Source organism: Colossoma macropomum, unplaced genomic scaffold, assembly GCF_904425465.1.
Source record: "Colossoma macropomum unplaced genomic scaffold, Colossoma_macropomum, whole genome shotgun sequence".
NCBI classification, from domain to species: Eukaryota; Metazoa; Chordata; class Actinopteri; order Characiformes; family Serrasalmidae; genus Colossoma; species Colossoma macropomum.
The window spans coordinates 13,420,915-13,447,033 of record NW_023494805.1 but is presented as its reverse complement, the minus strand read 5'-3'; the positions used below and the strand labels follow the sequence as shown (position 1 = coordinate 13,447,033).

General features: G+C 40.4%; 1 protein-coding gene, 1 long non-coding RNA gene and 2 other non-coding genes across 8 annotated transcripts in view; 3 read left to right on the top strand and 1 right to left on the bottom strand.

The window, feature by feature from the left end:
• LOC118825608 (nuclear factor 1 B-type-like) overlaps positions 1–25,694 on the bottom strand; it is a 110,259-nt gene extending 84,565 nt beyond the window's left edge. For 2 of the 5 annotated variants that reach the window (XM_036596294.1, XM_036596298.1), the window contains exons 1-2: positions 25,548–25,694; positions 4,365–4,896 (exon numbers count right to left, since the gene is read on the bottom strand). In XM_036596294.1, coding sequence (XP_036452187.1) covers positions 4,365–4,896; positions 25,548–25,643 — 628 coding nt within the window. In that variant the 5' untranslated portion in view covers positions 25,644–25,694. Of the gene's footprint in view, positions 1–4,364; positions 4,897–7,652; positions 7,911–8,649; positions 9,629–11,013; positions 11,365–25,547 lie in introns of those variants that run through there. The other 3 variants (XM_036596297.1, XM_036596296.1, XM_036596299.1) reach the window with 3 other exon arrangements.
• LOC118825609 lies at positions 13,725–15,376 on the top strand. The gene is made up of 2 exons (XR_005008672.1): positions 13,725–14,573; positions 14,833–15,376. It is a non-coding gene; the product is annotated as an uncharacterized LOC118825609 (long non-coding RNA).
• On the top strand, positions 16,562–16,633 carry trnah-gug. Its single transcript has one exon. It is a non-coding gene; the product is annotated as a tRNA-His (tRNA).
• Positions 17,154–17,225, top strand: trnah-gug. Its single transcript has one exon. It is a non-coding gene; the product is annotated as a tRNA-His (tRNA).
• Positions 25,695–26,119: the final 425 nt, after the last annotated feature.

Genomic DNA, 26,119 nt, shown 5'->3' with positions numbered 1-26,119 from the left:
ACACGTGATTCCACTAGGTCTTGGAATAGTTTTACAACATCTATTGCTCTTCCAACATCAGTCTGTAAAATTTCTAAACTTCTAACTCTTCCACTACGAAACTGACAAAATCAGAACAATCAGAAAAAATCACAACACACAGTATCAGGGTAAATACAAAAGATACAAAGTGGCAAAACACCCAGGTTAAATTTTGATAAAAATGGCTAGTACATATTAGAGGTCTCCTGAGCATTCAGGAGAGAGAGAGAGAGAGAGAGAGAGAGAGAGAGAGAAAGAGAATCGCAGGCTCTACTTAGTCACTGGCAGGGGTGGTGACCTCTAGGTCAATGTGGCTAGTCCTGACTCTGCCTCAAACTCAGCCAGCTGGAAAACTGGGAGCAAACAACCAACCCCCCAGCTCTCTCTCTCTCTCTCTCTCTCTCTCTCTCTCTCTCTCACACACAAACACACACACACACACACACACACACACACTGACAGGCACACAGAGGGAGTGTTGTAAATGATCACTTTTAGTGATGGAGTTGGCTGTTGCTCCATTGACCCGGACATCTAGAGGTTAACGGAGGCGTGGGGGTTCAGGTGCCCCCCAAGCCCTCCACACCCACACACACACACCCTCTCAACCCCCCGGTCTGCCCCCGCACACCGCAGGCCACCTCTGTGTTTTCACAGATCCGTTGTGCTCAATTAAACTTCACAGGACACCCGCCGCATCTTTTAGCCGAGGTCCTGACACAGGGGCCAAAAGCTAAGCCTCACACTCGTAAAACAGGCCTCTTTAACACACTAGAACAAATGAGAAATAATCCATCCACAACCAGCACTGCAAAAAAACATAAAATGCTAGCTGCTTCAGAGACACAGAAGAAAAAAAACATGACACCTCTTGTCACAGTGTTATTAGTGTGACTGAGTAGCAAAATTTCAAAGAAGAGTATCTAACGGTTCTAAAGAGAACAATTATCAATAGGTTTTATCACAGATATGAAAAAAGGGCTATCAAAAAATGAAAGAAAGCCAATACTGAATTGAACTTCACTGATTATACGTATAATTTCATTTTCCTTAAAAATTAAGTATGAGCACAGTCATACATCAGACAATTGCAAATACATACACAAAAAGCCAAAACCAGTACTTAACAAAGAAGTGCTATTTTTGGATTTCTGTGTTTATCTGGTAAAATACAGGACTAAAAAATATCACATATCAAAGAGTTGCAAAAAGTGGCAGGAAGGTACTGAAAAATATCTGTGTGATATAAACCCCCTGATCTTCTGTTTGAATGTTTTTCTTGAGAGTCTCATTTTTTATTAAGCTTCATTAAGCTTAAACATACCACGATATACAACTTGAAAAAAAAAACCTGCAGCACCTGAAAACAAGTGCACTTTAGAGTTCAAAAACAAAAACAGTTTTGTCTTTACAAAATGTTAATCCAAATATTACTTTGTTTCCTTCTTCACAAAGTATGCACAGAGTTACGAAACAAAAGCAGGGCCAATTGCTCATCATTTCACACGTCCTGACTTGACTTGTAGCGCCAGTAAGGAACCAGCTTGTACAAATTTTTGAAAGATGAGTACATTCTTTAACAGCTATCTGCAGTTTGTAAGCAAAGGCTGAAAAGGTATCTGAGCTACCTAAGCACTTTTTGTCTGTGTAAAATTGCTTCATACAGACGATGGTATTGCACGATCTCTGTAACAGTGGACTATGGTCAACATCACAAATCTCACAGAACAGACTGCATCCCACCCTCATTAAAGCCTGGCTTATGTCAGAACCATAGTGAAACATTAAGAAAAGCTATGAATTTATTTTAACTGTTTTGAGTGAGATAACACTGACCATGATAACATCATAATCAGTTTGGGAAAGAAGGGGACGGAACAACACACACACTCACACACTGGGTGCAGAGACTGGCACAATGGCAATGGTGGGTTTGGAAAAGCATGGAGGCAGGGCATGGCGTGATGCCCATTGCCTAAGCTCACCACCTCCCACCTCCTGTCCTCCCTGCCCCCACACTGATGGCTATTCAACTGGCCGTTCACCATGGTGCTGTGGCGGAGGCCAGCTAGTTCATTCTGACTCTGCCCACAAACACAAGGCCATGTGCCCAATGCCCACTCCAGGAGCATGTGCTGAGGCTAACGCTAATGTTAGCAACACTGCCCATATATGGTAGTGAAATAAAATGCCAGGCCAAGCACAAACTACTAAGCATTTATGTTACCCGTTGGGTTGCTTGCCACTTTGTGATTCAGTCAGCAATGAACCATGTTTTCAAACAACAGGCCAAAAACCATCAGCACTGTACAGCCACGGTATTAAACAAAGCTAAATTCAGCTAAGCTACTTTTTTTTGGGTTCATGAGCAAATTTTGTCATAGACCTGGCCAATAATTCCCATCATTTCATATATTTAGCATAATTTGGGCGAAAAGACAAATCATGGCGGCTGCCATTCTGCCGCTATCAAAAACTTTCCGCCATGCCCACTGCATTGCAGATGCCAACTAACGAATCAAAGGCATGCAAGCAGACAAAGAGGGTTTGATGCCAACCACCATTCTCCGTTACTGGCACTCTCCCTACCGCTCTCCTGGCACAACGCAAACAAAATGGCTGCCCAGGGAGCGCTGGTACAATGTGAGGGCATTGTGTGTGGAGATGGGCACGAAGTCCAGGGGGCAAAACATGCTGCTGCCCCACATTAAGCCCTAACAGAGAACCCACCAGTCGTATTTACTCAACACTGTTAGCGTAGCTGTTAATAGTCTGGTGCCCTTTTCAGACACAAAAATGCCCAAGTATCAGACAGTATATCTACAATGACGTTCCAGAGATGGTTTCTTTTGCTGTTTTGGTTTATCTATACCTTTATAAGCCCCATATTCCGACTTACGTTCATGTTGGAAGTCATTTCTGGTTATTTAACCAACTTGTTCAAACAATTTGCCAACCATATTGCATCCTCTAATCATCCATGTAACATACTGATAATCTTAAATTGTGTGAAAAAATATTCTATTTAATTTTTTAGAAAACAGTTGGTTTTAAATCTAACATTAATTTGTTCAAATTATTGTTTGTACTGCTGTGATCAAATCAGTATAAGAAAGACTGAGGAAGCAGTGTGAGTGCCAATGGTCGAATGCACGACATCCTACAAAGACACAAAAGAGAGTGTGATGCCAACCCTGATGCCAGTGGCAACCATTATTGTCCTTCCACTATGCCTTCTGCTTAGCCTGGCACTCCACTCTTACAAAATGGAGGCGCCAAGCCTGGTGATAACCCAAAGCCTCGAAAAGACATTTAAAATCAGATACACACAGGCTATAGAGCAAAAATACAACTAAAGTAATTGTAAACAATTGGATTACCTGATAAAATAAAATGAATAGATGTTTTGTGTTAGAAAACCACAGAGATGATGAGCGCTCTCAATGGGAGAAAGACTATAAAATTACAGTATCAAACCAGAAAGTACTTGGGTCAAAGAGATCATGGGAAAGGGATGAACACCTCTTAAAAATACAGATTTACAGATTTAATATTTCATTTTGACAGCTCCTTGTGCAACTTTAGGTCTATTTACACACATGTTCTATATCTAATATCTAATCTCTTTATATCTCAAATTTTTTGTATCTCAGTTATGCATCTAAATCTTTCTATGAAGCTCTCATCAAAAAAGCAAACATTACGCAACAGCTTTTTAGTATTTTTTCATATGCAGAGATTACAGATTTCAGGTCTGACATTAAGTAACTCCATTCAATTTCACTAATTTTCACAGACACATTTAGGAAAAAAAAATTTCCGAAAAAAAAACACAAAAGCAACTGGCCTACAACTTATATGTAAATTTCTGAAAGTTTTTAAACACATATTATATATATTTCACTGGTTCACTATTTTTCTCGAATAAAATCAATCAAATCTGACGGGGAGCCGTTTTAGTTTTGTGTATCTTAGAAATAATTTGAAGTACAATTTCATGTAAAATATGAACACATTAACTTATTTGCTTAATTTTATGCACTTAGATATTTTCATGTAGATGTATACAGGAGAAAAAAATTCTTGTCAGATATAATGTCAAAGCAAAGATCTTAAATGTTGCTGTCTCTTTGAATGTATTAGAATGTACTGAAATGAACTGTGTTGTACTGTTAAGAACATTAATGAATAGTTAAGAAAGGAGTTTAGTTTAACAAGCATGAGTCACTCAGACCACTGTAGCCTGACTCAGATCGTTTCTGCCGGAAAAGTGTGCGGCCTCACACAGCGACACTTCCCTCCCTCCTGCCCTCCCGTCCATCTGCTGTCGTTCATCTGCTTACCTTGGTCCTGGACGTAGTAGGCCAGGAACAGGTCCAGCTCCTTAACAGAGACGGTGATGTGGTGGGGCTGGACGCAGAGAGCCTGGTTGGTGCAGTGTGGTGACTTGACGAGCCGCTCACCGTCCGTGCTCTCCAGGGGGATGCCTTTGAACAGGATGACCATCACCAGGTCCAGCCGCCACACCTTATCCGCTTGCCGCAGGCAGTCGATGCGCCGTATCTTGCCCTTCTGGTCAGGGTTGGACAGCACACAGCACGGGTGCTTCTTGCCCGTCACGCTGAGCACAAAGTCCTCACGGTACTCCTGCCGGATGTCCTTGCGCAGCTTGGCCAGGAGGCGCGACGCCCACTTCTGCTTGATCTCAGGCTTTTCACTCAGCAGTTCGTCCTTCACCGCTCGCTCCTCATCCTTGGACATCCGCTTCTCATGCTTCTTGAAGTATTTGCGCTTCCGTGCCTGTAGGTTGAACCAGGTGTAGGCGATGGAGCGCACGTGAGGGAGCAGAGCCTCGATGAAGGGATGGAACTCATCCTGGGAGGAGAGGGAAAACGAGAGAGGGAACAGAGAGAAAAGAGAGAGGGGGGAAAAAAGGGGGGAAAATAAGTAAACAGGAGCAGAAGTGACCTTTTTGGCATAGGTTCCCTGCTCAATTAGCCAAGAGGCTAAGCGGCCAAAAACAAAACAGACATTAAGAAGAAAAGAAAAAAAAAATCATACAGCTTGGAAAACAAAACAAACAAAACAGACTATTTATACCGCAAACAAAAGGAGGTGAAAGTAGTCACTTGAATGCAGTTAAAGACTCCAAACCACAAAATCCGCTAAAACAATTATGCATAGTAAACAATTGCGAATACAATGTGCAAAAGATGCTCTGGCATACACTGTACACAAAGTCTTTGGCATTTTACAGCTTATTGAGACTTTTAAAAAAAAAGCATTTGAAGGCATTTAGTAAATGAAACAATAATAAATCAGAAAACTGAAAAAATTAGACTGTAATCAAAAAAAGCGTTCATCTACCATTTCCACTGCGGTTACAGAGGCAGCGCTGGCCTGTATGGATCTGCAGGTGTTGCAGGCACACAGAAGGAGGATGCCACTGTTTACCGCGTCTGCTCGCGTCGTGCCAACACACAGCAGACAGTTAGAAAAGCCTCACTCTCCCTCTCTCTCTCACTTTTTCTCTCTCTCTCTCTCTTTTCCCACTCTCTCCGAGCATGCTCCAAGCCCAAGCCCCTGTATGCTGGCACACCAGAGCATGCGCCCCTCACTCTTTCCAGCTTTCTTATCAAGCAGCCCTGCATTCCTGCAGCGGCCCGACCCCACAGCACAAGCCCAGAGAACCCTTTTGGAGGAGCAAACAAAGCCTGTCGAGAAAGTGCCTTAGACAGAATCTATTAGCCGTAGACGCTTTTGTGAAGAAGAACCCCCTCACTCCGCTAAATGCAAATACACAAACAGACATATGCACGAGTGTTAAGAACCTGAAAAGGGGACTGGGGAAGAAACAAGAAAGAAAATGGGAAAAAGTTTTACATCTCCCAGCAAGTGGGTCTGCTTTGCGGTCGGGACGTTTTGTGGGTTCCAAGGGGGTCACTTAATTTGTAAGCACAAATGTGTGGCAATTATTCCAAGCCCCCTCTTAAAATCAAACCAAGGTGGACAATGAAAATGGCACCTTGGCACAAGCTGCACATTCCTTCTGCCCCAAAGCTCTGGAAGTAAGAGTGGCATTAAAAGCTCCCACTGCCAAGCTAGCTGTAACTGAAGAGAGACCGATTCCACAACAGTCTACGGGGCTTCGCAAACGCCTTACACAGCACAGGCCTTTTTTCATCTTTCTATAGCACAGCATGTTCAGCTACATTACACAACACGTAAAATCTGTTGCCAATTTTACACGGACCTGCATAACATTTGGACTGTGCTTTACATTTGTTAAAAACTAAAAATATACATATTATGTCTTTGGTAGAGCAAGCAAAAAATACATCTCCTCGAAATTGAGCCAGAATAAGAACTGTTACCAATTTTGTGTAACTAGTTTTTCCACTAAAAACTACTGTCAGTCTAATCTTTTACAGGCAAGTTCAGCTACAGTGCACTGAAGAACTTGTTTCACTAAAGGAGAGGACACTATAAGAGAACACTAATAGTTCTTTGAGAAGTGAAATCTTTAAGAAATTAAATTAATTAAAAAACAAAGTAAATAGCTTAGCAGCACCACTTGGCACCACTCTAAATCTCAGCGTTAAGAGTCAGATTCAATTTTCCCTGCAGAGAAATGAGTGAACATTGCTACTGCATTCCACCAAAAGTTGAACGAGGGTAGAGGGGAATGGGTGGTGGAAGAGTTAAACCGCATATTGTTCCTCATGCAGGCGAGTGGCTGCTCTTTGGGAAACCGCAACCAGTACTGCGTTCCCTATCTCTCCCCCGTGATAACCTCACACACCAAGCTTACGTTCCACCACTGCTTACACACAACGCAACTCAGCGACAAAACTGTACAGCCCAATTAAATAAATACTCTACAACAGTCCACTGCATAAGTATGGGTCACACTGTGGTTTTCCGCATTTGTTTAAACATACAGAAATGCGGCGTACTGCATTATGCATTTATTGTATTTTTTAACAAACAAAACAGGGAGACTGAATCATTTTCAGTAAAGCATTGAACTGCACAGGCTATAATTCATTGATAGATAGAGGCCTGTTACATCTTATAAGGAACACTCATGTGTTAATGTAGGTAATTTTCTAGTTCTTTGAGGGAGTTATAAGCTTATTACAGTCCACAAACAATTTTCATCAAAAAGTCTCATAATTTCCTTATTCTAAGATTATCTGTATTTTAAGATATATTTACAATTATGGAAAAGGCCTGTATTTAACCATGTGTTTTCTGCAAAAAGTTGAAAAGGTTGAAAAAATGTTGTGGGTGTTTCACAATTAGGCCTACATGGCAGACATATATTCCCATAAATTAAATGTTGCAAATATAATACATTCTCTATAAAACAAACCTTCATTTAAATAAATAAAACAACAAAAAATAATAATTTAGAGAAATATACTTTAATACACAGTACCTTATGAATCTAATTACTACTACATATCATGTAAAGTCCTTAGGCGAAACCTTTAATAAGATCTCAAATCAACAGTGCAGCGTTATTCTTTATGTTTATTAACATGTATTTAAAGGTAAGTGATTTCTCTGTGTATTGCACCGCTGATAGCTTTGACTTTCAGTGGCGGTAGTTTCTCTCTGTGACCTACCGCAGGATCTCTTTCGACGAGCGGGTCAGCGGGATATCTGCGTTCAGTGAAGCACAGATCACAAACACGCGAGCACGCGATAATTACACGGAGCTTTAGAAAAGTGCTAAAAGCTGACGCTTAACTAAAGTTATTTAAAGTCAGCAAAGGCCGCTGCATGTGAGCTGAAGTTTTCTGCCTGTGCGCCGGTGCACACGGCCCTCCAGGCTGAGTCCTGCTTTGTGCTCATATCTCAGTCAATCACTCTACGATGCCAAGTCAAATATAAACAGTAAAATTGTGTCAGCCAAAGCCGGCGGACTCTGGCCAACCGCTGAATCAACCTTATCACTGTTTTCATCTTAATTCACTGGGAGAGAGTGGCTCGCCGCTCAAACACAACCAAGTTTCTGACAGACAAAAAATATATATATGAGGGAGGAAATAAAACTTCGTTTTAGCCAGTCCAAATCAAGCTAACTGCTACTTTTTCTAGAAATATCGACGCTTCTGAGCTACCACACATGCGTACTCCGAGCCTGTTCGCACCGTTTCTACAACAAATCTTTGTTTAGGTCAGTAGTGGTGGATCTGCAGGGATTAAAATTCAACAAGAGGAATTTACTTGTGATATAAAACCGAATAAACCAGCTTTATTTGCTGTTTTTTTTTCACACAAGTTTCAGAGGTACCTCAGTCGAAGCTCCATACCTGCTGCGGTGTGACGGAGCGCGCGCGTGTGAGAGACAGAGAGATAGAGCAGCACGCGCGCTGAGCTTCACCTTACACATTTCAGCCAGCACGTACGAACAGCACTGCTTATATCTTAAACGCATGCATGGGTTAATGACCTAAACCGGGTAAAATGTATTGAGTAGTGCAGAAAAGTGCAATTAAATGCATTCTGTTGGAATAAGATAAACAAAAAACTTCTGCAGCGTGCAAGCGCACGCCTGCACCGCAGCCTATGCATAAGCAACGACGGTCCAGCACATAAAGCAACCTGTAAAAGTTGTACCTGGGTCAGACAAATCGGCGAATACATCGTGCCCTTGTCCGCCGAATGCAGATCGATCGGATCGGTCAGTAAAGTCCAGATATTATCGGTTCATTCTCCGGAGCTCGTGCTGCTGCTGTCGCCGCTGCTGCACCGTGCACGGCCGAATGGAAGTTTGTCCTCATTAACAAGCGAGCGAGTCCACACAGTCCGACTGAAGCATTCAACACGAGGCCGAAGAGCACGGAGGAGACTTTAAAGAGAGCGCGCGTGCATCCGCAGACACCGAGCAGAAGCCGGGCTGGAGTGAAGGGTGGGAGAAAAAAGAGAAAGAGAAAGAAAGAAAGAAAGCCGCTACCGGCCTCTGCTACTGCTGCGGCTTTAAAGGGGAATCTGCGAGAATGTCATGAGCGCGGTACGAAAACTAGAAGGCGCCAAATTTCTGATCCCGTGTTTGCTTTTCAAACTTGATATAATATCATACGGCAACACCCTCCAGTCTGCTCGATCCTAACAAATCAGTCTCTGGATTTTTTTTTTTCATTTAATTACACAGTCATACTCCTCCTCTTCCAGCAAGCCCCTCTCCGTGTCCACAGCCCACCTTCTGCTCTCCCTCTCTAACCGCACAGTTTACACAGGATTATTCCCACTTTTTTCTCTCTTCTCTGCACTGCGATTTTATGTGTGGACGATTGTTGGCTCGGCAGAGAAAGACTGGCCGCTTATAACATGTTTTCTTTAGGACAATGCACAGCCTGCACAGACATTTTAGACAAATCAAGCTTTTAATCATGGAGAAACCACAAAGCGTTTGCAGATAACGCCCAGCAAAACTACACACGGTCTAGGCAAAAGAGAAATACATTTGATAACGATCTGCGCAACATCATTACAGCTGACACGTGGAATGCGCATTGTGCAATATTTCACTGTAGCCATATTCGTTGTAGGCAAATGTAGCGTTTCAACAATGTTTCCCCATCATAAACACGTGCTTTCAGAACTGTGCTGAAGTTACCGGGCAAACTGGACCAGTCAGCCACCTTCGTTTCAGGTCTACAGTATTAATCATCGCAGTTCATTAACAATATGATTTATGCAGCCGGTAACTTCTCAGATTTCTCTCAGTTTTCTTCAGGGCTCTTCTGTATGTGCTGCTCTGTATACCATAATGACTCAAATAGCCCTTTTCTGGCACCCTACATCTACACGATCACCCCCCCGCCCCCTCTAATTTTTTTCTGAGTGTAGTACTTTCAGCTCACAAAGTGACTAAAAACAGGCAGGGTATCTAAAAGACAGCAATCAAATCATGTAAGTCGACCGGCTACAAGCTTTTCTGACCACTAGAATGTCACTACGGTTCGACTTTGGCGCCCTTTCATGAGAGGAAAAAAACTTGGACGGTTGTGTTGTGTATCCCAGCGGTCTGCGCGCTCCCGGGACCGGAACGAGCACAAGAACCGGTTTCGTTTGACTCACAGCACGCCAGGACGTAATCTTGTGTCGAAGTCGACCGTTCAGTGCAGCCTGCCACACCCCACCCCACACACCTCCACACCTCCTCTCCTCACAGAGCAGGACTTTATGGAGCGTGCTGGGTGAATGTTTGTAGCCTCGCTCGCGTTAGCCTCGGTGCGATATTAGCCTGTGGTTTCACTCAAGGTCAAACGGACTGAAAGTGAGCGAGTTCGGTCTCACAGACGGAGCACCGAGTGAACTGTGGCTGTTATACCTGCACAGAGATAGTTACTTTAATAAGAGTAAAACACCGACAGTTCCCCCTGTGACTCGCAGTGACACACACGCAGGGCTTAAACGCAGACCAACAGTGAAAACACTCAACTGGATAAAACTCAGTCACAGATTTGTCTAGACGAGAGAGAAAAAAAACAAACAAAAACAGTCAAACAGTCAAACAGTGAACTACACAATCCTGATACTTGGCTAAAAACACACGACTCGGTCCGAGTTTCTCTCTCTCCTCTCTCTCCTTCAGTTCTGCACTGTGCCAGAAAGTGTGTGAGAGGGGGAAGAGTTAGCTAAAAGAGCAGGACACACGCCAAGAGCTGCTCAGCTCTTTTAGGAGCAAACTCTGCCACCGACTTCTGACACGACGATATGACCCACATAGGAAAGCTGCCAACACACAACATAAACAGTCCGACATCTCCCCTCCACACACACTCACACACACTTACACACACTCACACTCCCACACACATACACAGACACACACACCGGCACTTCTCGAAGACCCGCTCAGTTCAGCTGCGGGGCTGCAGGCTGCCGGGGAGCCGCGAAACAAACTCCAGAAAAACACAGAAAACAGAGCAAATTTCACAGAGCGACAGTAAGACACCACACTCCGCGTTAACGTACCATTGCACTGTACTGCATGGATTTAAACGGGGACTCCGGGAGGCCGAGGGAACTGAAGCCGGTACCTTCACATGTCTCAAGTTCAAAAACAGAGAAGAATGTGCTTTTTAGTTCTTTTTTCTCTTTTCACGCTGTAGTGCTCTTCCCAAAAAAATGAACACCGGAAGAGGATTCTTGGCAGACAGGCGGCAAAATCAAGTCAGCGAGCACCTCTGATTTTCTTTTTTTTATCTTCCTTCCTCTGCGAGTCAGATTCTGGCTGCTTTCAGTCGTGCGGTTGAACGCAGTCCAGCAGATTCAGTCTCTCTCTCTCTCTCTCTCTCTCTCCTCTCTCTCTCTCACTCTCTCTCTCTCTCTCTCTCAGTTTCTCTCTCTGGCTCGCGCAGCTGCAGCCAAACGGAGCTGCGCAGCTTTGGAATCTCATTCTCGGCTCTGATTGGCTACGGCGCCGGTCGGCGCTGAGCGCGCCGCTCACTTCCGCTCCACGGCCGGCGGCTCTATTTGCATATGAAGAGGGAAAAGAGAGAAGCCGAGCGGAGCTGATCCACAGATATACACATATACACTAACACTGCAGATCACAGCACAGTCCAAGAGACAAATTACTGCAAGTGTTAGTTTAATGAAGATATAACAAAGTCATATCAAACCATATTAAACAAAAAAAAACTACTAATAATAATGTCATTTCCATAAACTAATTATAAAATGATAATATAATAAGAAACATAATTGATTTTTATTTATAACAATATTATATATATAACTATTTAAATCTCTGATATTATATTTATATAATAACAACAACGACTATTATAATTATTACTATTAATGTTATTGTTATTATTATTATTAGCATTCTAATAGCAAAAATAGTTATTATTGTTGTTTTTATTGTAGATTGTAAATTGCTATAAACTTATAATAAAAATATTATAAACAATACAATATTTTATATAAAATACAATATATAAATGCATGAATAAATTATAAATTCCATTATTTGTTAACAATAACAAAAGATACTATTTATTATTATTACTGAATTATTATAACCACCACCACCAACAATAACAACAACAACAACAACAATAATAATAATAATAATTATTATTATTATTATTATTATTATTATGTTCTGTTTTCCATTTTGTTCAGTCTTTATAATATTGTAATAATGCTGTAGCAGTGATGCTGTGAGCATACTGCTGGCAGAGACACTGTATGTGTTTGAGAGCACAATGATGGCATTGGTCCAGACCACAACAACCACCATCTCACAGCCACACTTTCTATTGCAGCAGAGCCATTAAACACGCCTGACCATGATGAAAATCTACACACATCAGAACACAATTAACGTTTGTAGTGGCACCAACACAAATTCCTGCGTATACACACTGTGTGTGTGCGTATGTGTGTGTGTGTGTGTGTGTGTGTGTGTGTGTGTGTGTGTGTTGTATAAAGGCTACTGTGGATTTTTTTTTTTTCTTCAAATTATTTGCTTCTATTAAATTAAACCTAAAACAGACCAATTAAAACCTCTCAGTCTCCACATTGTGAGCTCGTTTTAGAGGTGAGTACATGCCAGCTGAAGATCTGCATGCACACATTTGTAAATATGAACATAAGAGCCTCCAGTGAACTCTTACATAGTTCACAGTGAACTGTTTTACAGATTAGTCCGGTGCACTTTAATGCGGTCAGAGTACATGACTGGATATTAGATTCTGATCGATGGTGAGCACAGCTGTAAGCACACAGCAGCACTCATGCACAGTGCTAAATCAACACATTCAGCATGCTTCTGAGGACAGTATAACTGCACTGCTCTCAGGTTTACACTGTTAACACTGATGATCTAAACATGCACAAAGTCTCGTTATCTCTCTGACTGCCATTCCTGCAGATTAACCTGCAGATCAGTGTGGACAGATAGTGTCCACGTCTCCTTTTGCCTTTTGCCAAAATGAAATTGTCAGATTCTGTCTTTAAAATGTATTTAGCAGAGAGTATTAAAAAAGTGAAAGTGACATTTATGAATAAGCACTTGTTTTGTATGTTTGAAGTGCATGAACAGAATGTATCTAATTATTCCTGCAATAATCAAAACGCTTTAAAGGCAATAACATGCTTTTATTCTGCCCAGTTAGGCAGTACGTTTATAACACACTGGATTCTATAAATGACAACAATTACAACCCAGTGACCAACAGAAACAAATTTAAAGGCCCTTTTTATTTTATTTTTTGTTTTATTTTTTAAAAGTTCGGACGAAAAACTTGCACTGTTTCGTCTCGCTAATGACGTCTGGGAAATGGGACATGTAAACCTTACAGCGTCGGTGGCAATATGTGCCACAGACCCGATGTAAACAAAGAAAGAACGACAAGCTTTAAAAGTCAATGATCGCTCCTTTAATGAGTGCTCTCTATACCTGTTATGTAATCTGACCTCAGATTTGTGCAGTGGGCCAACGGGGCAATAGTTATAAAAACAAACCACATTTGAGGCTACACGGGCTGCAGTGCGTGGCACACAGTCAGATTCTTTCTGCTCACCACACACACACACAACCACAAACACACACACTCAGTGAGAGAAAGAGGGCCATTAGAAAAGGAAAAGTTCCTTTTTCAGACACTGAGGAGCAGAGGAGACGCCAGAAGAATTGAGATTTTGGCTTATCTGCAGCCTGTGTCGTCTGGTCAGCATATCTAAAATCTCCGAAGCGCCAGAGAAAAAAGTGCCATTAGTGTCTGATATATTGAATTATGTCCCGTTTATCCGCGTTATTCAAGTGCAAATGATCGCGCTCGTGTCCAGAAAAGGCTTGGCCACAGGATGTGCTGGAGGGAGGCGGAAAAAGTCTGCGCTTCCTCGGCGCAAACTTGACGAGCTCGACGACGCGTGAAGGAAAAAGAAGCGAAAAGGAAAAACTTTAAGCGAACTACTCGCTTGTTTAGCTGAATATAGAGTTGACAACCTATGGACGTGTTACTTTGTGGTGGGTGTTTTTTCACTCGGGTTTGAGGAGCTGCCGTGACTTCTCTGGACGGCTTGTGTTGTGTTGCGAGCAGCTGTGTGGACTGTAAGGAGCTCCAGTCTCCAGACTGAGGTACTGAGGGACACTCCGCTCCGCTTTACATCAGCGCTCAAGAAGACAAGACGAATGTTCACTTTACACACATTTTAAAACACAGATAGACATGGCGAGTCATGCTACGAGCTTTTTTCACTTACGTGCCTCAAAACTCGGACTAATCAAGTCCCAGACAGCATATTAGCTTCAGCCGTGTTAAGAAAACACCAGCCGCTATTCATCTAATTTGACCATTTAAGGCATTTAAAGGACACCGTAGGCTGTTGTTTCTTCGCCAAGGCTGCACTTCATTGGTCCAGATCTGCACCAGTGGACACTTCAGTGTCAGGCTGCTTACAACGACCTGTAACAGAAAAACTTCACCTCTGCTTCACTTTTAGCTTTTTGATTCCAGTTGATCTAAGAGGGAATAAATCTGCTTTCATAGTAGCTTTGACTGTGAGCTTAAAATGATTTGGTAAGTGAATTCGTTTTGAAGTGTAGTGTACAGAAATGCTCACACATTATAACAGCCTACATGTTTTTTTGTTTTGGTTTGTTGGTTTATTTTGTTTTAATGCTGTTTATTGGTGTCCCAGAATTGATAATAATATAGGTACTTGAGTTATCTGTAGGACAATGTATTCTGAAACAGTTCTAAAGTATCTCAACCAGCTAAGATTGACAGACAAAGCCATTTTTTTCAGCAAGGCAAGCTGATGTGTTTTATTTTTCAGGTAAAGTGCAGGACACTTCTGCTGGAACTCCAAACACAGAACTGTCGCTCCTGCCTCAGTCATGTGCAGTTTCTCTCTTCTTCGCACTTGCAGCAGCTATAAAGGCAGACAGAGCATTCCCTGTAGGCCTACAACTCCTTAATTGCCACACATTAAGATCATTCAGTGGAGGAGCCAAGTTTAAACGATAACATAGGAGTCAGGTTTTATTTGATATTATTTTATTTTTGCTTTAAATTTTGTTTCAAAATTCTAATTATTAAACATTAATTTAAAATTTTTATATTACAAGCTTAAGTCGGCCCTTGTCTATAGATTTAAATCAGTGTTTTTCTTATATTTATAGATCTTGGTAGCCTTGTCATAGTAGATATAAAAATAATTCTAAATGTACTCATTTTTATTGCATTTTTTTTTTGGACACATGGGCTGTCATAATTTTTTTATTTGCATGTGCGACTGTGAACATGTCTTTCTGTAGGTATATGTGCATTGTATAAAAAAGAAAAAAAATCAATAAATTAGGTAACTTTACTAGCCCTTATTTATGAATATGGTTTGTTTGTTTTTTGTGTGTGTTTGTTTTTAAATAACTTCATTTTATTTGTATCTGAATGCTAAATATTAAGCTTAGGATTAGGATTAGTTTAGGTTATTTTTAAAATTATGTTATTGCAGATATGGTTAAGGCCTCACAAGAGTGGTAATACATGCGTGTGTTTTAAGACATTAATGGACCTAGATAAGGTAAGTTAACATGATGTACTACATGTAGACCACTGAATTTGATCATCAGCTAAATAGGAGGGAAAAACAGAAAGAAATAGTTTGTAAAGCTGTATTTGGGCCTTTATGGTTAAATGTATTACAGCACTACAATTATGTGTCTACCATGAGAGCTTGGCTGAAAGGTCTCTGTGCCCACCAGAAATTAATATGTGTGGGTGAATATTTTGTCTCGTTTCCTAAATTGTAGAACATGATCACCCACTTGGTCAAAAAATGTGCTGTTTCTTGAACTGATGCAGGAGGTTCAGTGAAGGTGCGCAGTTCTCTGCTGTGGATGAGTGGAGGTGGAGGCTAGTGGACGGAGGTGATTTCTTGGGTGCAGACAGCTTGCTGTAGTCTGAACTCTGGAGTATTGTGCACACGCCTCAGTCGGGTGTTCATGTTTTGGTCACCACTTAAATAGACTACTAAGAAGTTATTTTATTACCACTGAGGTGTTAAATTAAATCGATCAGCGGATATAAGCAAAAGCAATAGCCATGTTATGTTCGCGGTCTGTGTTTTCAAATACGTTTTTTATATTAAAGAAGGTCCACGTTGACTGATTTAAGACTTCTTTTAGCTATATTTGATTTTTTAGATTTGCGTTATAACAGTAACCGACAACGTTTTACAGACTGGTACATTAACTAATATCTGTCTGTGTCCAACAAAAGTCTGAACGAAGGCAACTATAATAGAACATACACACAGAATAACGCAGAGGAGTCAGCGCACCGCCACTCGCTATCAGCCTACTTTTATTTATTTCTTTATTTTGGTACATGATGTACTTTGTGCTCAACATAGGCCAAGGAGCCAAGTGAGGTATGAATACTGTCGCATCTTTATGTAAATATTAACTTGCAACGTTTAACTCTGACCTACACAGCGAGTGAAGCGACGTAGGCAGGAATAAAAACTGAAGAAATGACTAACTTCCTCAGCTGCTCGGTAGCTCGCCGTGATCGTATAGTGGTTAGTACTCTGCGTTGTGGCCGCAGCAACCCCGGTTCGAATCCGGGTCACGGCAAGAGAGATCGCACGACAGCAAAACGTTTTCGTTTTATCAACTGTATGAGCTACACATTAACTTTTAACCTGGTGAATAAGATAACAAAGCCAGAAGACACTCGACATACGGCAGAACCTATTGTTTATGAACGAATGGGACCTAAAGCGAAACGTCACAATTATCAAACGTTATACGTCAGAATGGTCTGTATGAGCAGTTCTTTTGACTTCAGCTAGTTCGTTTGATCTAAATGGTTCGATTATTTGCGTAAGAATGGAGACGATTGCGTCACCTGATGCAAATTCTAAGTTTTGTTTATTTCAAAAGTAGACAAAAGTGTGTGACGTCTTTAATTAGGCCTCCAGTTCGTTGACCTCTGGGTACAGTGATGTTCCATGTGTATAATTACCTCTAAAGATATCTTCAGACATGGTTTAACGAGAACATTTAACGTACACAAAGGTCTTGCAGTTTCTCACTGAGTCCACAAGGATGCGCTCGGTGTGTGGAGCGAGTTTACACAGCCGCTCAGTGGCTCGCCGTGATCGTATAGTGGTTAGTACTCTGCGTTGTGGCCGCAGCAACCCCGGTTCGAATCCGGGTCACGGCAAACACAATAAAAGCGGGTGAACTTTTGTGTTGTTGTTGTTGTTAGTGCCATTAAAGTATTAACTCATCGTGTAACTTACATAAACACGAGCCGTGGACTGTAGGCTAATCACTTATTAAATAATGTGAGAGAAACTCTTAGGCTTACTGTAACAGTGACAAAATAAACCATATTTTCCTATTTGTGCGAAATACTTGGGCAACTTAAAAAAGCAGCTCGTGTAATTAGCGCTCTGCGTTGTGATTTGTACCAAAAGAAAACTGAAAAGAAAAAAAAATGAAATCTGCGTAGTTCTCTGACATAACTAGATAAGACTCATAAATACTCGATTTGGCTACTGCAGGCGTTTATAATTAGCTGGTCTGACGGGTTGTGCTGAACCTGGAAAAGCACCAGACTTGGCTTTGCATAGATGTGGTTTGAATAAAACTGGAGCTGGAAGAACACTGATGTACAAGAACTCATCTAAAGTAAACTCTTCTTAGGTCCATTATTTCCTCTCAGTCTCAAAGGGATCTGTGAACAAATACAAAGAGTACTGAGAGCGAAGTTATATTAAGCTGTTTTACACTTGTTCTAACAACCCATGAGTAGATCTTCACAATTGTGCTCTCTAGGAATTCAGAAGTGTGCCAGAATGCAGCACTAGAGGGCGACAGAACACCTACAAACTCTTACTACTGAAAAAGCGTGCACTTTGTTAAAAATGTGGGTATTTGGAAGTGTTTCTGTTTAACTGATAGGAGAAACTTTATGAGCAAACTGAATCAATGAGTTACTACATTTACAGTGCAATGCTGGAGTACTTCGTCCTTTTATTTTCAAGCACAGAGGTCACTTGGACAATGGTGAACAATACATTGAATTGACTTTGTACATGCTGTGTTAGCATTACCAACCATTTGACGAGTGAGTTTGTACCAGTTGATATTTCTTAAATGTAACTGTTTTTCCATTGACCTCGACTTGATGAGCAAAAAAAAAAAGTACAGATAATAATTGTTAACAAAGATAATAATGACCTATTCTGTCATCTAATGAAGGCTCAAAGACTATGACCAGAGGTTCAAACTGACCAAACAACCAAATATCTGTAGTTTAGAGCAGAACAGAAAAGTTTACATGTTTAGTATCTGACAGTTAACCTGGCGATCAGTTTGGGATCATCAACAAAACCACAGCAGTTTCCTTGATTAAAATACAAGACATATGCATGGTGAAGCAGAATATACAGATGGCCTTAGAGACAAAACGTAAAAACACTATTTTACCATAATAGTAATCTAAATACTGCCTGAAAGAGATCAAGTTTGTGTGAGAGTGAGTGTTCCCACATACAGTGGGAAATCCTTTGCACCTGCTGGAAACCATGAAAGATGCCTCTTGTTCCTTGAAATCACTAACTAGGCAGTCAAGTGCAAGAGCAACAAAGAGCTGTATACAAATAAACAAGGAGAAAGCACAGAGTCAACAAGGAACTCTGCCAAAACCTCTGCACCTCATTTACACACACATGCACACACACCACACAAAGCACAAAGAAAAAGACAGCAGGCCTTCACAGAGAAGCAAGACAAAACTGCTGTGTACTCGCTTGCTTTTTGAATGTATGCCTCACTTCAGTGGGTCTTGATTGACATGACAAGCATGCACCTATGTCACATGAAATGAGCATTTCTGCAGGGCTTTGTTTCTGTCTGGTCGCAGAACATGTGTTTGTATTATAGTCGGTATCTTAATTAACCACAATCATAACAGAACAACAGCTGCTCAGTTATGTATTTGATATGAAATATTTGAAGTGCAGTTCCCAAGTGAAAATTTTTAGTAGTACATCTTTCATTGGGTAATGATTACTCCTGATATATATGTATTAACACCGTCATATAAATTCTTTTATTTTCTTTTTATAGTGTGTTATGGCAGTGACTCCAGTTACTCTTTGCATTGTGTTAAAATTAACAGAGCAACTGAAATCGTCCAGAATTATTTGGAAAAAATCATGTTACATTAATTTCCTTTACATGTTATAAGAATGTTTTTTGCTGTTTCTGTAAATTTACCATTTAAGATATGCAATGATCAATGATATATTACTTTATGAACAGACGTTTAGACAAATAGTTGGATTAATGGATGGACAGACAGACAGACAGACAGATATGTATATATATATATAATGGTCCCATTTTTTGTGGGGGGGGGGTTCCCACAAGGAAGCATCACCTGAAGCATTTGCTGAAAGTAATCTGAAAGACATATCAACATAAAGTACTGTAAATTACAGTAAAGTAATTTTTAAATGTACACAATTAACCCATGTTTTATTTTAGCTAAATTTGTGTTCAAAAACACCTGTAATGTAGGCCTGTGCCAAAATCTAGACGCCAGCTAATAACCCAAAACGTTACACAACCACCAGGCCTTTTGTCTCTTTCTGACATGAACCTCACAAACACAACCAAGTCGAGTTCGTCATTGGTTAGAAAAAGCAGCATAAGTGACTGTTAGTAGTGTTAAAGAGATTAACTCTGGGCAGTATGATATTAGGAGCAGGGGTGGGAAGTAACTAATTATAAGTACTTTATTACTGTACTTAGTAAGTTAAATACTTTGTTACTGTACTTTTGTAATTCTGTATACTGTAAATTGAGATAATGTAATTTACTATATAATGTATCTGTGCTTTACCTGAGTATTTCTGTCATTTAATAGCTTTCAATTTTACTCACTACATAAAAAAATATCTGTACTTTCTGCTTACAGCAAACCACTTCAAACCAGGCTCATGACTCTCTCTTTTATTTAGCTATTTCAATCAAGAAATTGGCATATGCTCAAAAACTAATAATTATTAAATAAATAAATAAATAAATAAATAAATAACAACCCAAAAACCAAAACTCCTATTAAAATCTGTCATTTGTATGATTATGCAGATGATGCATGTAGGTCTAGCATAAACCATTACATATGCTTAACGTAGTAATAATAATAATAATAATAATAATAATAATAATAATAAATGACATTTGAATAGCGCTTTTCTAGGACCCAAGGACACTTACGGTTGCATACATCTAATTAACGCTCAATGAAGAACACCTGTAATGACACACCTAAACATCTTTTGTTAAATAAATACTTTTACATTTTTTTTTACTTAATTAAAAAAATCAAAGTCATACTTTTTTTTGTACTTTTACTTGAGTAAGGAACTTCCACCACCTCTGATGAGGGGCAGCGAGGAGCATCAAGCAACCATGTCACATTAAAATCCAGCTCTATGATGCACCAGTGCAGACACAACATTTGCTTTTTATTTAAAATCACTTCTACTCTCAGCATTATTCAAGAATGAAGTTGCCTGAAGGTGATTACAGTCCTTGCTTATGCTACTCAGCTCAGTCCTTGTTAATGTGAAATATGATACAAATATTTGTTTAAAAGTCAGAATCTAACTTTCGCAATGTTATTTCGAGGTCAAGTCATCCATTCACTATATAATGTTATGATAATAATGTTTTTAAATACTTCAGACCTTTCACACACAGCTTTAGTATAGGCCCCTTACATCATGTGGAAGTTCTTTAGATTCTCATTGACAAAATGGTTCTTCAGGGAACCAAAAATGGTTCCTCTGTGCTCTAAAGAAGCCTTTTTGAGACCCTTATTTTTAAGTCTATAAGCTTTGCCTTTCTGTAATCAGGAGATTGGGCCACTCCATTACCATGTTAACTGCATCCTGAGTGCCAGTGTCTCTCCTCTCTTCCCTTCACATCTCTCCTTGTCTTCATCTCTTTCTCTCCTCTCCTGACCCTTTTCTCAACAAAGAGGTCTTTTGTTCCCTAATTACTTGAAATAGATTCTCCTCAGCCACAGCTGCACAGGGCTACAGCTTTGAGAGAACCCAAATTGTCCATACTCTTTGAAATGCCTCTCATCTGATCTTTAACAATAATTAATAACTTTGAACTTGACCAAGTTTTTCAACCACTTTCAGCCTTTCAAATGAACAATATGTTGTCTGAAGGAACTAATACCACTAACCGCTTAAGTGTTCCACTGAAGTCGAGGAAGAGCTAATTATTGCCACCTGACGATACAAACCCCAAATCCATTAGCTGTCTTGTTCAGCAGTAAGACTTGAATGAAACTGTCTTTACTGCACCTGTGCTCTTTTCCTGCATTAGTGCTAAGAGTGAGAAGTTTATGAGATCAGTGAGGCGATGCTGAGTGTGAATTCAGGGAAATCTTAGATGGGTCTGAGGCCTGTTCAGAATGATTAACACTCTAAGGTGTGAGCCACTCTGTACCGTACATTCTCTGTCCATTGGCAGTTGAGACCTAAAATTATTTTAAAAAGTTCTTAAGCACTGATCAGCATACACTACCCTTCAAAGGTTTGAGCACACCCGCTGGAATATGGCTCCTTAACTTGAAATGTCACACAAAAAGTTGATTTTCAAATTTTCAGCAAAAACAAAAGCAGTATAACAGAAGCAGTATAAAAGCAATGTTCAAGAAAATTGGAAATTGTCTCTGAATCTTGGGTGACTATTTAAAGAGCTTTACAATATTTTCATCAATTTAAAAATGGCAGTTCTGATCGCCAGTCCCTGATGACAGCCTAAAACACATTATCATGCAATACTATAATTTTTTTGTTGCTATATTGTTGTGTATTGTTATAATAGCTACATTTCCATCAACTTTCTGCCCAATTTGCATGTGGTGTAATAAAAAAAGTGTAAAGGTTTGCCCAGTTTCTTGTTTCCATTAAAGTCACTTTTTGTGCTTCATTTTCTGCAAAAAAAAAAAGAACTGTTGATGCATATTGTAGCATGATTTCATTTATCAATTAGATAAGCTTTTGACATGTTACCATCTCTAATTTCATGTGTATCACAACTTTGCATACTTTCTGCTTCCCTGACCTCCCCATAACCTACAGGTAAGGAAATTTTGATTATTTTATTTCATTTTTTTTTACTACTTTTGTTCCATTGGAACCGTTATAGAGCACCATTTAGAAAGGGTGTAGCCTTTTCTGGACATCTCTCTCTGTAAGTGGTAGAAATGGCAGGGTTTCTTATAAAAAACACTTTTGTCTCCTCTTCACTTTAACTACACCTCTAACTATATTGTGACAGGCATGTGAGGGAAATCTGTCACATGACACAAAATTTATGTAAAAATGCATTTCTTCCAAAAAAAAAATGCAGTGTAGGTATTCACAACGTTTCAGGTAACAACAAACATTTTTTCTGCTAAAGTTGAATGGAAAAAGCTTTGTTGGCATTCTTAAAATATTACGGACTATTTCTGTTTTCATAGCCTACAACGACACACCTAAACATCTTTTCTTAAAAATCTTTTGGATGGAAGCTATTGTTATAAGCTTAAACTTAATGTAAGTGTAGGCTGTAGACTGTTAGTAAAGTTAGTAAAGTAAAAATGTTGGAAATGCCACTGAGGACTTCACTGATCAGACATATTACATGTAGTCTCATCCAGCATCATTCTAGATCTAAAACCCAACCCGAGAATCCTCTTCTTGAGTTACTCCAATATTAACCAAAGCCCAGAGTGCACTGACTGTCACTGACACAGACAGAGTGTGATTACTCTGCCTGGCCATCATTAGCCGGCTGCTCTGGACACTAGTGATCTTCCATCAACACGTTCCGGAGCGTCATAGCCCAGTAGCCTTCAGAGCATATCATAAACACAGTCATCGGAGGGATTCCTCATTTATTCCTACCCTTCCGCTAATCCCTTTAATTACTGCCTTACTCGATGCTAATGTTATTCACGATTAGTTGGTATTATGCTAATCTCCGACCCACATTCGGCCCGGAACGCAGGAGCATCGTCTGAAGGCCAGATTGCTCGGAGGCTGTATACAAACTGACATCAGTCCCCCCAGCTGTACAGAGCAAGCCAGACAGGAGGACTTGGAGAAATAAGGGTGAGCGAACGTCAAAAAGAGGAGGGGGGGTCATAATAGTCCACCTTAATGAACAACTGTTGGCAACAAGGATTAGTGATAAATACAGGTTTCCTGCCTGATAGCCCACCCCAGCATCTGCTTTGCCTGGGCACATTTCATACCGTCTCTGCAGACCTGCATGTCTGGCTGGTTAGCATTTCAGACTGGACTATCCCCTGTGTGAGTAAAATTGCTTTGATCACATGCTCACCTGTAAGTCTAAACTCACTTCAGCATTCCACAGGTGAGTCCTCATCTGACCTGCTACCTTACTAAATAACTATCAGTACACATTCAGCCCACAAACCCCAAACGTACCTGAGCTTGAAGCACATTGATTTAAACAGTATGCAAATACTTTTTTGTATTAAATCTTTAACAACAAAGTGATATGTAAATCCAGTTGTTCTTAAAGAAAATAGAGGCTTATTTGGAACAAATAAGGCAGACACCCCTTAAAATCTTAGGCTTATTACATCAAAATGCTTATTATACATTAACTGCATGGACTACAGTGCAAACTGGCTGAGTTACTTAAATTATAGATAAAAAAAAGTGGTGTAATAAAGTCCTGGCCATTTAAGGAGCTGGAAGATATACAGTGTATTCATTTTAGTAGAGAATTCATACATATTTTTATCTTTCCTTTAAATATATGTTGTATTTTTTGCGCCATTGAAAGAGAAAGCACACTAAATAAAACTTAAAAAATAAAGAAAAAAAGTGGAAAGTGGTTTATTTATATTGTTACCAAATTATTTTTTTTATTCAAATTGTAACATCAAAATAATACTAATAATATTTTTTTAAAAAATAACATTTTTTGTAACATACATTTAATCTGTACACTATAAAAAAAACAGACACTAAGAAAAAATGTTCCCTAAAAATATATTAATTTCTTTTCAGAGCAAATTTCCTTTTTTCTTCCTTTTTGATTCCTTTAGCCTAACACCTCTAAATAAAATACATGGTTTCTCTAAAAGAGCAAGTTAAATTCATGGTAGTAATAGAATTTGTTCATTTGAATGTTCTTTTTTCCCTTGTGAGAACCGAACATAACACAGAAAGAGTTTGAAGTGGAGATGCCCAGATCCATTTTAGTCTTCTGGTGTTGCAAACTACCTATAACGCTATGGTAGTTTTGGCTCTGAAACATCTCGCATCTTTTGTACACTATTCCAACTCTATTTTTTCCAAACAAGTTGCTTCAAAACTGAGGCCAGTTCTTAATCTGAATCAAGAAATTTTACTCCATCCTTGGAGCTTTCATACACTTAAACAATAAAACATATCAGCAGTCGTAGTAGAGAGGGACCAAAACAAGAGAGAGGTCCTACAATTCCAGTCCTCAAGAACAAGTACACGTCTTTAATGACAACCAGACGGAGGTGTAAAAACTCCAAAAGCGAGAGGGAAAAAGTTTGTCTGGAAATGAATATTCATGGTAGAGTGAGACCCAGCAGTAGCTTCATTCAGGGCAAGAACCCAGACAAGAGCCCATTGTTCAACAGCGGGGAAAAATGGACAAACAGAGAGAAAAATGTCAGCAAGTGCAGAGCAGGACCACATCTTGAGTCTCTGTATTCACAGGCAGCAAGAGTGAAACAAGAAGCTAGTCTGAAGAAGAGCTGGAAGCAGAAACACCAGTGAAAAACCTGCCTGTGGGGAAAAAGAACTGTTGAAGGAATTCTACCGCAGCGTTAAGGCTAAGATCTGGATTTTGCTTCTTCTTCTCCAGTTCTCAACAGGAATGCCCCAGACATTGCGCTGTGGCTTGCTGCTTCCACAAAATTGTTAAGGATCCTAAAAGGGGCTACAGAGGCACTGAATGGCTGAATTAAGATATGATCTATAACCTGTCATAGTCGGACTGAGGGTTTCTCCTGAACCTGGAGAGAGTGGAGTTCCCCGAGACAGCGCAAACCTCCTGACATCCAGCCAAGAGCAGGGTTACACGACTCCCTTAACCTGCCTGACCCCAGCAACACCCCGGCCCCTTCACATCCTCCACTGAGCAACGACACACACGCCAACATCTGAAGAGGTGAGGGTAAGTTCATGGCCAATGCCAAAAAATTCTCGTTTGCCAGAAACATAGAATTCAAATGTAATCGCTGCTTCATGCAGTGATCATGATCTTTGAGTTCTGTCTGATAGGAAAAGCCAAAGTTTTGTCAAAGTAACCCTAACCTCTTCAACTCTGCTTCAACACATGCAGTGAAGCGCTCTGAAGGAGGAGTTATGTGGCCCTAAGTCACTAGGCAAAAAAAAATAGAGAAGGGGGGAAAAAAAAGAAAAAAAGGAGAAAAAAAACACGCCAAACTTACCATCCACCAGGTCCTGGCTGTCATGTCATAGCATAGCTGCCATTTGATGGAGCTGTCTGCTGTTTTCCCAGCCATTGCCCTTTCAGTAGCTTTCATCAGGAGCAGCTCAGGAGCAGATAACACACCTAATCAAGCCTTCATCGGACGCCACGCTCGCAGCCTCATGTAGGCCAATCCTTATCACACTGCATTATGGGAAAAAAAAACGCACACACATACACAGCCCAGTGCACGAGCGATGACTCCAGCCTCCACTGCTGCCTATAATGACAGGATCAGGATCTGGATCCCTCTCTCTCTCTCTCACACACACACACACACACACACACAAACACACACACTCCCCTCGGCCACGGCTTTAATTTTTTAAGCAGTGTAGAATAGGAGCATGCTTCTTTTATGGCGCCCTGAGGAGTGCGGCAAGCGTGTGGCTGGCGAGGGGCTTTTGTGAGAAAACGCGGTATAAACTTTATTTGCATTATCTATTGTATATTGTTTGACTTGTGGTTTGAACACCAACCCAATCCCCCCCACCTCTCAAACCCCTCTCCAACACACATACGCACTTCAGC